The sequence below is a fragment of the Nasonia vitripennis genome, chromosome 3 (genome assembly GCF_009193385.2).
Source record: "Nasonia vitripennis strain AsymCx chromosome 3, Nvit_psr_1.1, whole genome shotgun sequence".
NCBI classification, from domain to species: Eukaryota; Metazoa; Arthropoda; class Insecta; order Hymenoptera; family Pteromalidae; genus Nasonia; species Nasonia vitripennis.
This window is the reverse complement of record NC_045759.1, coordinates 20,483,627-20,502,125: the sequence shown is the minus strand read 5'-3', so window position 1 is coordinate 20,502,125 and position 18,499 is coordinate 20,483,627. Positions and strand designations below refer to the sequence as shown.

At 46.2% G+C, this 18,499-nt stretch overlaps 2 protein-coding genes across 12 annotated transcripts in view; one reads left to right on the top strand and one right to left on the bottom strand.

Annotated features, from left to right (window-relative positions):
- LOC100121276 (AF4/FMR2 family member 4) overlaps nt 1–18,499 on the bottom strand; it is a 166,108-nt gene that overhangs the window by 58,480 nt on the left and 89,129 nt on the right. The gene's annotated exons all lie outside the window — the stretch shown is intronic.
- Nucleotides 16,259–18,390, top strand: LOC116738529 (chymotrypsin-2-like). The gene is made up of 6 exons (XM_032597828.1): nt 16,259–17,175; nt 17,253–17,406; nt 17,477–17,606; nt 17,680–17,829; nt 17,903–18,037; nt 18,108–18,390. Exons 1-6 carry the CDS (start codon nt 17,061–17,063, stop codon nt 18,279–18,281), a joined length of 858 nt encoding a protein of 285 aa, XP_032453719.1. The 5' UTR covers nt 16,259–17,060; the 3' UTR covers nt 18,282–18,390.

Sequence of the window (18,499 nt, the reverse complement as noted above, 5' to 3'; positions counted from 1 at the left end):
CGCGTTTTATAATTTATTTATTTATCACAGCTGTTGATGAATAATAAATAAATAATCGTGACGCAACATCATCAAAGCGCATTCTGTTTTCTGGGAATCCGACTGGCTCGAGCAATGAAAACGTCTCGGAATCGAAATTTACAGCTCCTGTTAATTATCGTGCATATCGGGGGACGATTATTAAAAATATATCCGGTACACACACAAACTCATCTCTCAAAGAGCTGGCGGCCTAATAGTCGCGAGACGTTAAAGAGCCAATAAAAGTCTCTCGACGTGATTTACGAAAACGCGCGCGAGATCCATACCGGCAATTACGCCCGGAGCCAAAAGAGCTGCTCTCTCGTGCGCAACCCCGAATCATCGTCCTCGCTAATTGATTATAAAAGTCAGCCGAGCGTTTGCGCCGACGGAATGTTCGAAATCGGCGCAGCTAATTTGGATCGAAATCAATTATCCCTTCGCGAACGGTATTGTATAAACGCGAGACGTTTCCCGCGGCAGGGGCCTCGAGAGGAGAAACGGCGACTTCCGATTGCGAAAGTTGGCGCAAGCAAAAAAGCTTCCGCGGGAAATTGCGAAGTAGAGGTGTCGCGCAAGCGCGCGAGTGTGATGACTTTCAGATCTCTCTAGAGGATGTGTGTTTCGCTGTGCGGAGAACAATCAGTCATCGATTTATCAAGCTGCTTTCGAAGAAATTCGACGATTCATCGCGCGGACGATAATTGTGCTATTTTTATTCAATTTCGGAGCTCGCCGTCCCGATAATTAATTTACCGAAATGCTCATTACACCTCGTCCTCCGAGGGCGAAGAAAAGAAAGACGCGGCGCAAATACCTTTCAACCGAGAAAGCTCAGAATATAAATAAGGAAATTAGTCGGCGAAGAGTAGCGAAAGTATCGCTTGAAGAAAAATAAAAAGAAGCAGGCACAGAAAGAGAGAGAGAGAGAGAGAGAGAGAGAGAAAAGAGCTCACTCGCTACTGCTGCAACGACGAATTAATAAGACTCTCTCGCGGAAAAGAAGTTTTCATGCCCGGAAGGCGAATTATTAAAACTGCGAAGGAGGAAAACAGAGCGAAAGAGAGTGAGCTTAAATCTCTCTCTCTCTCTCTCTCTCTCTCTCTCTCTCTCTCTCTCTCTCTCTCTCTCTCTCACTGCTGCGTATAGCCAGAGCCCTTTATTTTCCTCACCGGCTTCGTTATACTCGCGAGGCATATACACGAGTCCGAAAGTGGAATGAAAGAGTAGCGCAGCAGCGGAAGGGGCTTAATATCGTGTAACGTAATTTAAAAATGTAATTGCTCTTGTCGCTGAAGTGGAGAGGGATGGAAAGAGGGAGAGAGAGGGAAAAGCTGCCGGCCAGTAGCAGCGACGTAATAAGTTTTCATGCGAGGATTATCCGACCGTGAATGTGCTGCGCACAGCCGGAATTATATTTCAGCGGAAGCTTCCTCTCGTTGCGGTCTCTCTCGCTCTTTCTCCGTTTCCGCGTCTCCTCTCCTTCCTCCTTTGGCTTTTTGCCTCTCGTTTCGATCTCCATTTATCCCTCTCTCTCTCTGCCCCGCAGAGACGCCTTTTCCACGGAGTTGCCGGATTCAATTATTTCTTTTCCAGCTCTTTCTCTCCCAGCGCTAGTAATAAGTTTGCGGAGTCAATATTTTACGCTCTTTACGGCCGCTTGATTAGCTACTTAGTCCGCGGCAGCTCTCTTTTTAATATTCATCGCCGAGTCCAGCAGCAGCAGCCGCGCTCTGTCCTGCCCCTTTCAGCCTTTCGTTCATAATTGATGTATTTTTCGACTCAGCTCTCTGAAGCAACGCTCAGCCCCAATTAAAACGTTTCCTCACCGATCCTTTGTACTTTTATAACTCTCTCCTGCCGGCGAGCAGCCTTTCTTTATTTCTTTCCTTCTTTCCTTGCTCTCGCTCGCTCTTATCTGCTTCGCGTTTTTAATTTCATAATAAAGCCAAGCTGTCCCGCATCGGAGGCTGCTTGCTCCTTATTAAATTCGCCGAGGCTGTGTATGCGCGCTAAAAACGCAATTTACCAGGGCCGAAACAATATTCTCCGCGGCGGACGCATTTGAGAACTAAACCACTCGACTGCTGCTCTCTCTCTCTCTCTCTCCGGTCGTCCCCGGAATTCGCTCGTATTTCCGTCGAGTCCTCTCTCTTCCACTCTCCGAGAAACTTGTCCTTTATTAAGATTTGCATAATTCGCCGCCGCCTGCGCGCGAGCGCTAATAAAGTCGGGGCCGGTATTATAGTTTCGCCGAATCACCGCGCGCTAGCAATTCTATATCGGGAAACGAGTGTGACAGCACTACGCGCTTACGGCCATTATTAGTACAGTTCCTGGAAACTCTTGCGCGATTGTTCGCTTGATTCATGGGAGAAAGGCTTGTTTACACGGCTCTGAGTAATTCCGTGTCAAAGTTCAGCCGGATAAGCGCTATCGTCGCCGCCGGAAGATTCACGCTTCGCCGTATCTCTCTCTTTCTCCATGTGTTTATGTGACGCTATATTTAGTGGCCCGTGAAATCTTTCCACGTTCCGCGTGCAAAAAAAAAAATACGACGATAAAATTATACATTGTCTGCAATAGTGTATAATATCTATACCTATAGTATATAGATCTGGAATTAATTGCCCCCTGCGCTGCACACAAAGCTGAAATAATTTACGAGGCCATAAAGCGCAATCACGACAGAGCGCGGCGCTGGTTCCAAAAGGAAGATCAACGACGACAATCCGATATCCCGATTCCCTTTGAAACGAACGCGGCGGCGGCGGCGGCCGCAAAACGAGAGCGAAAAATCATAGAATAACAATCAGGCCCGCGGGCTCTTCGCTCCTCCCCGCTAAACCTACACGCGCTGCAGCGAAAGCGACATTAAAAAGTAAAATCACGTAAAAAGCAGAGCGCGCCGGACGAAAAAGAGAGAACAGAGCCGAAGAGAGCGGCTAACTAAGAAGGGTAAGCTATGGAAGAGGGACGAATTAACGCGACATTTAACGGACTGTGATGTAGGAGATCGGCGAGTCTCTCTCTCTCTCGAAACAAAGAGTCGGGCTGACTTCTTTTTCTATACGTCGCAAAAGAGCGCGGGCATTTGAATAATGGCCTTTTTCAATCGTCCGGCAAAACAGAGCTCATTTGCACTTGAGCGCCAGCGCCGTCTTCTCGCGCATTAAATCGAAATCCGTTTAATCCAATAAACGTATTCTCAACTTTCCCGCCGCGCGTACACAGCGTATAATACACGCGCCTTTGTGTTATTCCCTTGCTCGGAGCATCAGCGGAATATCTCTTTGCTCCTACTGCTCCTGCTGCTGCTGCTGCGCATTTTTGCGATCGTTTTCTCGGATAAAGACGCGCGGCGTACACGGATAACACATTTAGGCGGCGGGAATAAATTAAACGCGAGAGAGCGCTCTTTTTTGCACACCACCGCCGCCGCCGCCTCATTTGCATATTCCCCTGTTAATGGCCCCGGGCGCTTTTTGACGCGTCGAGTGCGCGCTCTCGCACCCCCGCGTCGTCGTCATGTAAATGCCGGTCGTTGTTCTCTTTTTTTTCATACCCGCGCTGCTGCGTTTTATTTTGTTTCTTTTTTTCCTCTCTCTCCGGTGCAGATTGCGCGCGGCGCGTTGGGCGGTTATACGCGCGATCTTGGACGTAGCCGAGCTTCTTTTTAACCCTTCGCCGGATAGTCTCTTTTATTGCCGCGGAGGCGTGTGCGGCTTAGGTCTCTTGGGGGGATTTTCATGAATCATCTTGCACCGAGAGAGAGAGACGGAGAGAGAAGAGCTGATATAATAGTTGAGGGGGCCACGATTGAATTAGACTTACGTGGCAGCGACGTCGAGTAGGGGTCGTCGTGCTGCTGCCAGTTTCGTTACTCACCTGAAACATAAAAGAAACATCGTTATTAGTATATGCGAGGTAATGCCGACGATGTGTTATCCGTAGGTATATACAAAACATAGAAAGAGCGACTCATTGAAAGGGAGATATGCCGATGGAGATTACAGCGAGCGCGCGGTTAAATGAAGCGTGCAAAAAGAGGAGGAACTCGCTCTCTCTCGGCTCTGTGGCCGAGGTATATGGAACGCCGTCGGCTCTATTTTTAGCGGGGCCGCTATACGCGATGAAGCGATCGAGATTTTATACACACCGGAAGCTATATACATGACGCTCGCGCGAGCACATCTGAATGGCGAGATCGATATAGACGCGTGTCGGTTTGGTAATCGAGATATTTCGGCCTCGTGTTTCGTCGTTATTTTCTACGGAAATCACATTCCTACAGCACGACTAGCTACAAGAAATATGCCGCGACCCTCGTAAATTCCTTAATGCCCCGATCAAGAGGGTATCATCCCCCGCCTTTCCGAGGAAAAAAACAATCGTCGCGTTCGGCCTCTTCCAGACACAAAAGCTCTCCCAAAAATAAATCCTTCGCCGCAGCGGCCTTGACTAGCGTCATCGACGAGGAAACGGCGAAAAAAAGAGACACACACGGTGTATATGCAAAACGTTGCCAGTGTCGCCGCAGTGGCGTGGCGCGATTCGAACGATAATCGATCGACCGCTGTCTCTCGCCTACTGCTTTTTCCTCCTCGCGCAAGCGAGGGATAAAATAAAATAAAAAACAGCCGCAGCGCACAATGTATCGAGCGGAGAGAGCGACTGACATATTCAAACGAGCGGAAAAAGCTCGAATAATTCCTCGAGAGCAGCAGCAGCAGCAGCAGCGCGGGCTTTGTCGATTTTTTTTCTTCCGCCGCCGCTTTTTTCGACGCGAGAGCTCGTATGTGCGCTTCAGTTTAAGCTGCGCGCGCGAGCTTTTATTCGGGACGTTAGTGCATTAGCTTTTAAGCGAAATTGCAATTTTTAAAAGAGTAGCGCGAGAGAGAATGGAGCCTATCTCGGGCTTTATATTTCCGAGCGAACGAGAGGATGTGGAAAACAAATCGGATCCTATCCGTACGCAAAAGACACAATAAGGAGCAAACAAACAGCCGGAGGCCTCGAGTCGTCTTTCGGAGCGTGAAAATCAAAAGACTCCTGGCAATTTTCCTCGGCTCGCGGATTAGAGGAATAACAACTCGGCGCGGACGTAATCTCGTAAGATCGCGAGCGATTATTCAGGGCTGTGCGGTATGAAAGCGGGAGGCAGAGAGAGGAAAAAAGAAGGCAAGCACGCGGCATCAGCGCCCCCGGGCTTTTTCGCCCGGAAAAGAAAGAAGGAAAAGAGAGAGTATATAGCAGACGAGACGCTACTCGGGTTGAACAGCCCGACGCTCGATCTAGTAGAGAGAAGGAGACAAAGCTGCTCGAGCTAGACCAGCAGAGGAGAGGCTTTAGAGCGACTACGGTGGTAGGGGGGGGGCAGGTCGATATCAGCGCGCGTCGGCGGTGGCTGCAGTCCCGCAGAGCAAACCAGACATCTACCGACCATTCGCAAAACATTCACCTCAAGTGTCCCCGGCAATGCACAACCCCTTCCTGTACTCTCGCGGAGCGCTCTCTACCTCTCTACCTCTCTTCCTCTCTCTCTCTCTCTCTCTATCCATCCCATTTTCCACCCACTCCTCACGATATGGCCGCTGCTCTGTTGCTACTGTCGCTGCTGCCGCTGCTCCGCAATGCGCGTCGTCAGCCCCCCGTTATCTCCCTCGCGTTTGGAGTATGCTGCTGCCGAGGAAAGGAAGGCACTTCTCTCTCGCTCGCTCAGACTCGATTTTATTCTCCGCGTATTTTTGTATCCGACCAGAGAGAGAGAGAACTTTTTCCTCTCCTCATTCTTTATGTGGAGGGCCGGGGGGCGGTCGCGAGCGAAAATGGCAAAATGAGACCTGTTATTTTTCGTCGCCCGGGCACTTTAGGAATTCATTATTCAGAGTCGAGAGCTTTTTTCTTCTTCTTCTTCTTTTTTATCCAAAATATGCAACACTCGATTAGAGAGAGAGAGAGAGAGAGAGAGAGAGAGAGAGAGAGAGAGAGAGTTGGAGGACAACGAGGTCGTCCTCTCAATTCGTTTGCGGGGGTGTATAGTGCATCTCGAGAGGATGAAAATTCCATTGGATTCCGTATCGACTCTCTCGCTCGTATAACGTCTAGACTTTTATTCACTGCTTCAACTCGACGAAGCGTATTTGTATCCGTTTCTTCTCTCCAGCCCTCCTCTCGCTCGTATACAATAAAGACGCGCCGGGGAGAGAGAATAGCAGTCGATAGATATGGCGTGTGCAGATAGTCGAGAGAGAGAGAGAGAGAGAGCTTTTTCATCGATCGCAAGCCGAATCGTAATTGTTACAAAGCTGTTTGCCGAATTAATCCGGACGTCGATTACCGCCGGATCCGGCGTTGAATTATACCCGATTCGATTCCCTCTCTCACTCGAGATCTTACTCGAGCCGACGACCTCAGCTCTCTGTTTCTTCTTCTCCTCCTCCAGAGCCGCGGCGGGAGAGAGGAAGGGTACACACACAAAGAGACAGAAATAGTAAAATATGACTCCTTACGCGCGCGGATTTCATATACGGCGAGCGCATAATGCCTCGAGAATTTCTTTCCGGCATTGTTACGAGAAAACTCGTTCCCCCGTTGTGTACCGAGAATTTTCCCCGACAGCGGATAGCAGCTTTTAATAATCGATTCGCGCGTTGTACCGCCCTTTTCCGGGAAAAAATTCATCTCGCTCGCGAAAAAAACACGCTTTCCGAAAAAATATTTACCCCGGCCGAGAACGCAAATATCGAGCGGAAAAAAACAAGAGTGTATGACCTCGAGAGCTAGGGAGCAGATCAAAATCCCCTGCGCCAAGCTCGAATCGAGAGATCTTTCTCTCTTTCTCTTGCGCACACGGTCATAAGCCCCAAAGTTAATCAACGCGCTCGGCTAATTCTCTCGTCGGCCCTGCTCTCTCGAACCGCTATACACATATACGTATACATCAGAGTGAGAGAGCTGAGCGCGCGCGCACTCGCCGATAATTCTTTATATCCTCTCTTCTCTTTCCTCTCCGGCAGAGTTGCGGCGTCGGCAGCGTCGGCGGCGGCAGCGCACAGTTACAGTTATTGATCCCGGGGAAGCACGTCGGAGTTTCTCCCACCTACGATCGTTTTGCGAGAGAGCTGCATCTCTCGCAGCATCAAATCAGCCCTTGCCGGCGCATATCGCGGCCTCCTTCTCCGAGCTCTCTGCGCAGTCTCGAGCGCGGCTGCAGTGCCCGGACGCGCGCGAGCTCTCTCTCTCTCTCTCTCTCTCTCTCTCTCTCTCTCTCTCTCTCTCTCTGTTTCGCGATTTCCAGGGAAATTGATTCGAGCCTTCTCCCGTACTACTACCATACCACCTACATGAGTGGGGGGAGGAAGTGCAGCGAGAGGGAAATATGCGGGAGAGAGAGAGCTCGCTTGCAAGATACGGGATGCACAGCTAAAGAGGCTTTATAAATTCCTCGAATTGAACTTTCCTACGCCGCGAGTTGTTTCCGCTTTGCTTTATATTCCTGCAGCGTATATTCGACTGTGTAGGAATCGAAAATGCTAGAAGATCAAAGTAGACCCGCTCGTGCGAAATCGAGATTCGAAATAGGCTCCTTCTGCCAAGAAATTCAATTAAAAGCCCAGCTCAGGCGCTAAAAATAAGCGAGGAGAACAACTCGGCCTCGGTTTCAGCTCTCCTCGCGCATACTTAGTTGCAGCGAGACTAAGTTGTATTAAGCGATTAAAAAGCGTCAAGTATATCCAGGGGCAGCGCTCGTTTATCATTTACGATTCTATTTCCGAGTCGTCGAATTAGCCCGAAAAACGTACACGTGTACCCGCTGCACTCGAACATTTATCAAATTCGCGCTCCCTCAAAGAGCACAGCGAGCAGCAGAAGCGAAAAAAACAAACAGAAAAAAAGCAAGCCTTATACTCGCAAAAAACCTTTTACAAACTGAAAAGTACTCGACTGTGCAGTGTGCGCGCGAGAATTCCACGCATATATACGCACGGGGGAGCGTGAAAAAGAGTGGAAAATAAAAGCCTCGTCGGCGCGCGCATATACTCGTCGAGTATTCCGACAATTTAATTTCCAACAAAGCCATATTCCATATTACCGGCGAGAGAGCTTGACCGTGCATGTGTCTGCTGACGTTGCTGCCGCTGCTGCGTGTGCAGTTGCAATCGCGGGGGTGGAGATGCGCCCTCGGACGAGCGTTGTTTTATTTTTCTTTTTATAATCTCTCGATGGAATAAAAATATGCACGGTGGACAAGCTATATGCCGATGAAATTAAAAGTGGGCTGGTTTTTTCGACGCGGGATGCGTGTACAGGCTTTTTAATCCGCTTCGCGACTGTTTCTTCGACTCTGTGCACTGCGTTAAAGTGTGTAATTAGAAATTTTAATTAAATTTAGTAACCACGCGCGCGCTAAGCGCGGGGGAAAACGGAGATTTTTCGTGCTGACTCGAATCTCGAAAAAGAAAAGAGAGCGTAATTTTTCAGCGGAGTTTACCCGCCCGCGCACATTATTAAACTTTTCCCCTTAATTAAAGTACAGCCTCCCCGCGCGAGTGCGATCTCGATTAATTCCACCCGTCCGCGCATCTCTGCATGTATAGGTATATCTATAAAAAAATCGTACGCGTACGAAGAGCTTAAAAGCGCGTCATTATTAAAAATCTCAAATTACCGGTTGTACTTTTTCCATCCGTGCACGCTCGCAATTTAAAATTCCCCTTTCAGCCTCTCATTTTTATACACATTCGCAACAAATAATTCCATCAAGCCGCGCGCGCGCGCTAATCACATCGTCCGATACTCTCTCGCTCATCTCGCTCTCGTCGGCTTTTCCGCGCTTTGGCAATTTTTGCGAGCACAAAAAAAAATTCTGCCGTCGAGTTTACCTTTCGCGCAGAGCTGCGAGAGCCGCGTAATGAAAAAGCGCGGAATATCAATTTGACTCGCTGCAGCAGCAGCGACGGGGGAATTAATTCGCGCGCTCTCTCGCCCAAATTGCACTTAATTAGAGCGAACACTGAGGAGGGCCCGGGAAAAAAGTGGAAGACGGAGCAGCAGCAGCAGTAGCCGAAGGAGAAAAAAATTACAAAGCCGAGACGAAAAGTGGGACGAGACAGAAGCAGCAGTTTCGCCGAGTTAATTCGTTATCTCCCCATTTCATATTTCACTTGGCTCCTTTTATTCGCGCTCGAGCAAAGTCGTTTTGTTAAATGAGTAAACGAGAGCGCGAGCATAACGGAGGAGAGAAAATAGAGAGCTGAGCTGGAAGTATTTCGACGTTTCGTCGAAGGCCGAGCTAGAGAGAGAGAGAGAGAGAAAGCACAGAAAGCACATCCGATCATTCCGGGGGATAATTTGATTTCCTCCGAATTGCGGAGGCTGCTGCTTCGCGGAAATTGAATTCCTATTAATAAAAACGATATCGCTCGGCGAGCTTTCTCTCTACCGTTTCTTCTTTCTCCGGTTATTTCGCGAAGCCGGCGAGTCCCTTTTATAATCGAGAGCTTTACTTATGTCCACGGATATTTAACTTCGACCCGCGCGGCTCTACCTTTTATTTGCGCTCTATCGATCCGCCATTAGTGTTATCGATTATAACTGGGCATTATAACTGAGTTTTTTTCTCGAGAGAGAACATTTCTGGAAAACTGCACGCGCGCCGCGTTGATTTACGGGGCTCGCATCGATTAAGATCGCGAATTAATTAATAGGCCTTAAATTAAATCGGACACTGTATACTCGAGCGCGCGCGTGCGCGTATCTCGCGATTACGCGTTTATGGACTAGCTTATCGGAGTCATTTTTCAATTTATTACAGCGCCGCGACCACTTCACGTGTCCCACCAATCTCCGACACTATCCACTCGATCTCTATTCGCTCTAAATCACTACCGCACGACGCGCCGCCGCCGCCGCAATCGCTGTGTGTGTGTATCCCATTACATTAAAACTGAAGATCTACATAATGTAATAATAAATACTCTCCAGAGACTCGAGTGCGCTCATACGGGTATACACGAGGGCACAGCTCTCTCCATAAGAAGAGGAAAAAAAGCACAGCGCGCCAGGGGCAGATGCCGCGAGAGAGAGAGAAGCGTTTCCTTAACCGTTTCTCGCGCTCCCCGCAAATTTATCGCCCTCATTAGCATACACCACATACACACGAGAGAGACCTTCGCTTTTCGCGCATACACACTGTCGACTCCTCGACGAGAGAAGGCCACTCGAAGAACTCCGAATAAATGGAGCGTATGCTCCGCCGATAATTAAAATTGTTGCTCGCGCGACGATTAATTAGCTCGCGGCTGATTGACTTCTCTCACTCTTTGTCGCGCAGCTCCGATGGAGAGAAGCGAAGCGAGCGGGATGACGGATGATAATAATAAGCGACGAGAGAGATGCTTTTTCTCCCTCCGTTTCTTTCTTTTCTCGCTCGCGCGCGAGCGGCCGATTATTCGGTGAAATGGGCTTTGAATTCGACGAAGGTAAATATGCGGCCCTGTCGAGAGCGCGACGAGAGATAGGCTGGTAATTTCGGTGCGCAGTGTGCGTTGGCGGAGGGGGTGACGCGTCGCTTTTCTTCCTTTTTCGGATTGTACTTTTGTCGAGGGGGCGAGTTTTATTTCGCAGTACGCGAAAAACAGATGCGTTTGTTCGACGAGCGGATCGGTTTATTTATGCACGCGCTCTCGGCCTGCAGCGAAGTAGATAATGCTCGAGTTTGGTCGGACCAGGCATACTCGCGTAATACGAACGAGCTGAAAAAAGCGTCGGCTGAATTACGATTGTTATTGCATCGGCCGGAGAGCATATTACGCTTAATCCCCCCCCCCCCTCTCTCTCTCTCTCTCTCTCTCTCTCTCTCTCTCTCGTGTATTTTTGAACGTTGATTCGTATGATCCACCCTCGGATGCGCACGTCGTTCATTGTTCCCCCGAAAAAGCTGCATATTTCAGCAGCGAGTTCAAATTGCTTCCGGAGATTTGATTCGAGAGCCGTGTGTATACCTCGTTTTTGGCAGCGAAAAATGCTTCGACATTACGCAGTCGATCCCCCTCCGTGTCCCGACCTTCGGAACGACTTTTCCTCCGCCGCCGCCGCGCAAAGGAGCAGAGAGCAGGAGTCAAGAGAGAACAGGGGCTCTAATGCCGGAGCCGAAACAAACAAAGTTGCTCCCATGCAAATCGCTCCCCTGTGCAGCGTGTATACGACCTTTACCGGCTTATGCGTGTATCGGAACACATACGGAGGAAGTGTAGGTAAGTCGAGGTAAGTGAATTTCGATGATGATCGTCACGTCGAATATTCCGATTCCGGGTAGCCTGCGCGTGACAAATGGTGCCGGATTCCTCGGGAATAAGCGAAAACAACTCGTCGCAATCCCATCACGACAATCATACACTCAAACGGATAGAGCCATCGGCGTGTCCTCTCTCGGCCCCATCAACAGTCGAAAATCGGTTTGCCAACAAAAAAGACGAGGAGGGGAAGAAGCCCCGCCGCGGCGAGAAAGACAGAGAATGCAAACTGCTCTCGTAGCAGCAGCAGCTCCTCTCCGAGATAGAGAGAAGCTCGGCGTCGGAAGCTCGGCGGCTTGTAAATTCCCGACCCACGGATCGTCGAGAAAGTTTGCGCCGCCTCGGCTCTATCTTATACACTCCTCTCTCTCTTGCTCGCGCGCGAAACTTCAAAGACCCTCGCAAACACAAAAGGGACTAGCTGCAGACGCTGCTGCTGCTGCTGCTGCTGCTGCTCCGCCGCTAGTCAAAAAGTCTCGCTTGCTCCTTGTCCTCGTCAACGTCCCATTGTTAGCCTCCCACTGTATTTATCTTGCTCCCTCGCGCGCTCGCGCCTCTATCTCTCTCCGTCTATTTTTGCTCGACCTGTGAAAGGGTCTCTATCAGCAGCGGCTTTTGGACGGCAGAGACGCTGCTGCAAACTTCGATCTTGCCGAGGGAGAGAGAGAGAGAGAGATTATCGTGCCATTTCGACCTCCTTAAACCCATTGAACAGCTTTCGCGCCGAGTTTCCGAGCTGGCTCTGAAATTCGAGCAAACTGACGACTATATACTACACACGAGAGAAAGAGAGAGAGAGAGAGAGAGAGAGAGAGAGAGAGAGAGAGAGAGAGAGTTTTGGAAGCTTCGCCGTTTTTGCGCTCGCGAGGATACCATCAGGCGTGTTTGCCATCTCTCGACGGTGCCGAGGCGTGGAGATACAGGAGGCAAAAATCGTCCTTTGATTGTGTTTGTTTTAGCTGCTGCTGCTTTTGCTGACGTCGGGGGAAGCTCGATTTGCGCGCGTTGGCAGTTCTTCTGCTGCTGTTGAATTTCTCACGGCGTTGTGTATCTTGGAGGAAGCGACGAATGTATTTGAAATCGAGGCGGAAGCTCCTTTACGCAAATTAGATCAATCGACACTGCTCCAGATTGCGTTTGAATGGATTCAAGGGTATTTCGAATTTTCATTGAGTATTGGTGCGGCTATAGTGCAAGTGATTACATTTACACATAATATAGATGGCGATTGTTCATGTGTTTATTAATCGTCATTGAGAAATGTGATTACAGTCTAAATTTGAATTTTCAATCGTCATCAGGTTGTTTCGATTTCGATATAATTAACGTCTTTTGCTACTACCGGGATTGTTAAATTTTTAAATGAAACAGTCTTAGTATAAATATTCATTTTTGAATAAATATTTCTATATGCTTTCCATGGTTAACCTTTTACTGAGTCTATCTTTCCCCCTTTCGTCTATTTTCGCTCTCGTCATAGGAGGCTAGCTAACTATCCGGGATTTTTCAACCTTCAATCTTGCTGGGAGAAAAAAATCGTACCATTTTAACATCTTCAAAGCCTTTGGGAAGTTTTGGCCCCGAGTTTCCAAGACTGAAATTCAAGCGACTGCGAGAGAGAGAGAGAGGGAGAGAGAGAGAGAGAGAGAGAGGGAGAGAGAGAGAGAGAGAGAGAGAGAGAGAGAGAGAGAGAGAGAGAGAGAGAGAGAGAGAGTAAGTGTCGGAAGCAACGCCATTTTCGCGCTTGTGAAATCCCATCCGGTGTGTTTTCCAGCTCTCCGGCTCTGAGAAGAGGAGATACAGAGGCAAAAATGGTCCTTTGATTGTGTTTGTTTTAGCTGCTGCTGATGTTGAGGGGAAGCTCGATTTGCGTATGTTGGCATTTCTTTTGCACTGAATTTCTCGTAGAAACGCTGAATTTGTTTGGCAAATAAGAATAAGTCGCGATGAGTATCTTGGACAAGAAGAATATATTGATAATCGATGGGTGAAGTTCGAGTCTATACATGTATTACATTATCGTAGAAAGTGCGAAAATTCGTTTCTAATTCGGGTCGACGACGATCATACAGACTCTGGTTATTTACACGTTTATCGTCTTGTATTGAGACGTCATTCTGAGTTTAAAATTTAAATCTACGTTTCGGTGTTTCGATAAAAATTAACGACTTTTACTACTGTGGAGATCGTTAAATTTTCAAATCAAAGAGTTTTATGCGACATCAAAAGATTTTGAAAAAAAGCGGTATGAATACACAAAAAAAAACAACGTAGTGTATGCTTTCAGTGCAGCCAATATGATTTACACACTGCTCTGTTTCAGTTCCATCGCGGTTACTCTCATCAATGGCCAAGGTTCGTTTGTATTTTCACAAGAATAAATAATCAAATTGTTCGAAATTCTTCAAAATATTTAAGAACGTATAATTTCAGGATTCACTGGCTACTCTTACAGATCACCTAATCGTTATCGAAACAGTGAAGGTAACAACAAATGTGATATTCAATAGTAATATTCGATTTTTCACATGTGGCAATTCCAAATATTCGACAGATGAAGACGGACGTCGAATCATCATTGGTCAATGGGCTGGTCCTCGACAATTCCCATTCATGGTTGCACTTAAGTATGATGGTGACATTGAAAACTTTTACGGTGGAACCATAATCCATAAGCGTTGGATCCTTACAGCCGCCCACTGTATACATGAGTATGATTGATCTTAGCTCATATTTTAAAACTCTTAGTTCGTACTTGTGACTGACTATTTTATTAATATTTTAGAGGACTAGGCACGCTACTATTTTTAGTTGGAACCGTTTACCTATACGGTCGTGCATCACAAGCATCAGGAGGAAAACTTGTAGATGTAGAGGAGATGATTAAACATCCAAATTACGTTCTTACTACGTTCAAAAATACCGTAATCCATTTCATCTCTTACTTGTTGCTACTTCTGTGTCGTAACTCTGCGTAAAAATTCTGTGTGCAGAATCTCACTTTTATTAAAAACTTTTGCGACTCCGTGAGGAGCTGGAATGGACTCCCAAAATACGTCAGATAAAACTGGAAATAGTGCCACGTGAATACGGTCTTGTTGAAATAGGCATAATTGTTGGATGGGGTTATATAAATGTACATTGTCTTCTATATATATTTGTGTTACTTTATGCTAAATTGCTATTGAATAACTATCTTGACTGGGCACAATATAATAGGTAGAGCGAACAAAAAATACAATCCCACCGCAAAGATTGCGATGGACTCTGATACGCTTGATGGCATTTTATGCATGCAAACTTCATTATCCCTACGTTAGGGAAGAAACTCACATCTGCGGCACGACTAAGGACACCAGAAGAAGCGTTTGCAGCGTAATTTTAATTTATCCAATACAATTTTTTTTTAACAAGTACAGATATGAAAAATTGCTCTTTTGTACTTTTAGGGTGATTCTGGTGGGCCATTGATACTGAATAATTATCAAGTTGGCGTAATCTCTGGGGATGAAGACCTGTGTAGGCTCGACATAGAACCCAACTTGTTTACAAGAGTTAGTCATTATTATCCCTGGATGGATGAAACAATGCGATTTTATACCACCACACGAAGAGTTTGAGTAATACAGGCTTGTTAACCGGTGAGGTGAAACACGATTACCGAAATGGGGTTCCGTACTAAATATTATTTTGCAGTGAAATTGTTAATTTAAAAATTTTGATGTACTGTGCAGACATATTGAATTATCATAACATGTGCAAGCTTCAAGTAAAAGGTTAGTTAACTTAATTAATAAACTCCTCTTTTTGAATTACATATTTTATTACACGAGAATACCTCAACATGATTTTTGCAATGTCATCAGACTTTGCCGAAACTCATCGTCCTTGTCAAACTTTACACCCATCAAAAACGTCCCTCCCTCCGAACGTCAATAACACGTAGACGCGAAGCCGTCGGTTTTCGGGATCAGCTTCGAAAGTCAGCGACACGCTACTGCGAACATTAGTTTATGGAGTTATTTCAGTTCATTAGCGTGCCTTAGCGAGTGCTCGCCATTATCTGCAAAGCACGTGCGGCTTTTTGCAGCAGCGATCGCGTCGACAGATTTACTCGTCGCGTGTATTTGCTATCTCGCTGTTTTGCCGTAGAATCGAGGGTGTGCGCGCTTTTTTTCGTGACATCAAGCTTTACGACTTTCGTTTGCACGGCTCTTTACAACTTCGAGCGTTAATTATCCTCCGCTCTTTCAAGGAGTTATCGATTTATTTAAAGCGCGCTTTCTGCACACCCTAAGAATCCATTTCCATCGGATTATATCGCCTGAGCACAATTTGTCATAAAACATAATCGAAATCTTATCTCCGGAGTCCTCCCTCGGAAATCCTCGACTAAAAGTCACATCAGCATGAATTCCCCAGATACGACGAGCAGTTTTCTCTCTCTCTCTCTCTCTCTCTCTCTCTCTCTCTCTCTCTCTCTCTCTCTCTCTCTCCACCCGCATCTAATAAGCAAGAGCCATCGACTTTTACGATTCCGTCGCTCCCGAATTATACGTTTATTAGCTCGACCCTCGACCTTCTCGTGTACCCTTCTGACAACGTTGCAAAAAAAGGAGCAACGAAAGAACGATATCTCAGTCGCTGTATTTTTTATCGATTGGCTTTGCTACTTTTCCATTTCAATGCTTTCTCATCATTTACGTCTCCCACACAAGAACACATTTTTGCATATAATTTTCAGCAGCTGAAAGAACAGTATTGCAAGCGCCGACGTATTTCTTAGTATTGTGCATTGCGACTTATTCATTTGACTATTTAATCTCCCTTATCGCATTTTCGGTTTGATAGATCGTTAAGTTTTCCAATTAAAACACGCAACGTCGAATTATTCACTCCGCTCTTGTATAAATGCTCAAAGCTCAATCCGCATGGCTTCAGTACGGCAAAAATGAATTTCTTGCTGTGCTGCTTTTCGTGCATTGCTACTATTTTCCCCAATGATATAAATAAGTACTTTTGGTCTTTTAGAAATCTCTTTTGATTTTTTTTTATTTCATAACAATGTCGCGCGATTTTACTATGGGTCCGTAGAGTGGTACACTGCAACGATCAGCAATGTCAACAATATATTACTATCGCATCGGATAGCATGGTTTGCGGGCGAGTCATAGGCACCCAGAGTGTTTGCGCGGTAAAGATTAATTTTTTAAAATTATTTGAAAGTTTGTTACAATCACTGCGCATTCATGATAAATTCTTTTAGGGTGACTCTGGCAGACTACTCATCGCAAAAGGCATCCAGATGGGCGTTACATCGGCAAGTTACGGTCAGTGCGTTCCCGGTGGATTACCCAATCTGTTTACTAAACTTTCCAGCTACAAGCCTTGGATTCAACGGCAACTCTCCACTTATGGCGATGTGCTTTCATTTGGTTAAGAATCGTCCGCAGTAACTTTTTCACTCATTGAATTTATCTTGAAATATATGCAGGATAATAAATCTAGTATTTTCCTCACGCCCGAATCATCGCCTGGATATCTGCGCAATCTTTTGACGAACGTCGATAGGAAACAATCAGAGAAATTGTATCATAGTTTCGAAAGTGCTTTTTTATTGAACGGCCTTGCAACTTTTCTATCCTAGTATTCGATCGTCACTTTTAATTTGAGATTGTTAACTCACGATCGTTAAATTTTTTAATTGAAGCGTACGACGTTGAGGAATTTTACGTAAGGCCAATGTTTACTGTTCTCCGGTATAAATGGTTGAAGCTTGACTCGCGTGACTTCAGTACGACAGAAATGATTTTCCTGTTATGTTGCATCGGTTCCATCGCTCTTGTCAACGGACAAGGTAAGATCACTTGAAGAATACAATATGTGGTTTAAATAAAAACGAATTTTTTTTCTTCAAAATTTTAAATTTATTAGGGAAATCGCTCAGCAGAAGAATTATTGACGGGAACGTAGCACAACCGAGCCAATTTCCTTACGTTGCCCGATTGTTTTATAAGAAAATACCCGAATGCAGTGCAACGATAATTCACGAGCGCTGGGCTCTTACAGCCGGTCACTGCATTAAACAGTATTATTATTCTTTCTTTGCACAAACAGATGACATCCGCAGTATACTCATTTTGCCCTTACAATTTTAGTAACAGATCAGATCCAACAATACTCGTTGGTTCTGTTAATTATCAGTCTGACAAAAATGGAGCATATTACAACGCGGAAAGGCTAATCCAGCATGAGCAGTATGTTTACATACCAGGAAGACAAAACAACGTAAGTTCGTGTAAACCAAACTTGATTTGAACACTTCCTATCGCTATTCAATTTATTTGCTTCACTCCTGTAGGGTAAAGAGTATGTAGTGAATGACATCGGACTCGTACGCCTCAATAGGCCCGTTGCATTTACAGCAAACGTGCAAAAGATTCGAGTACCAAACTATGTAGAAAATTACGCTAATGCCATTGGTAAAATAGTAGGATTTGGCTTACGAACCGTAAGTTTAACCATTTTGTTCATCTAAATACTCGATCTTTGCTACTTTGAATATCGTAATTTGGTTTACAAAGGCGGGCGTCTTGAATAATCAACTGCATTACGGCACAGTACGCTTGATTACCAACGAGGAATGTCGCGCATTTTATCCTTACGTGATGGATAAACACCTCTGCGCAGCAATCGTTGGCAGGAACAGCCCATGCAGTGTAATGAATATTTTTCTATACTATTTTTCCAAAATAAGCTCGAATGATTGTAATGAATTTAAACTTCCAGGGTGATTCTGGTGGGCCACTGATCGTGAAAGGCAACGAGATAGGCATTACATCAACGATCGCTGACGAGAATATTTGCAATCCAAATGCAGGTCCCAGCTTGTTTACCAAAGTTGATCGATTCAAGCCTTGGATACAGCAGCATCTGGCTGCTTACGGCGAGTGGTTACCATAACTTCTCGAATGGATTTTCCGTTCGACTTATTCCGAAGTGTATACCCTCATATTTTCAGTTTCATACATGCCATTGAATAATCTCCAAATAAAGTTCACATTATTATTTACAGTCTCGCACGTTATTAGCCTCGACCCTCGCCTCTTCCTAAACATCGCAATCGAGATGAAAAAAAAATGGCTTTTCCAAACAACCGAGCAAATCTTTGCCTGGTCTCC

What these genes read in the sequence shown, in the direction of transcription:
- LOC116738529 (XM_032597828.1), top strand. Translation starts at nt 17,061, where the DNA reads ATGTTTACTGTTCTCCGGTATAAATGGTTGAAGCTTGACTCGCGTGAC. An exon ending in GCCGGTCACTGCATTAAACA is followed by an intron (nt 17,407 to 17,476) that starts GTATTATTATTC and finishes TTACAATTTTAG; the next exon opens with TAACAGATCAGATCCAACAA. An exon ending in TAGGATTTGGCTTACGAACC is followed by an intron (nt 17,830 to 17,902) that starts GTAAGTTTAACC and finishes TGGTTTACAAAG; the next exon opens with GCGGGCGTCTTGAATAATCA.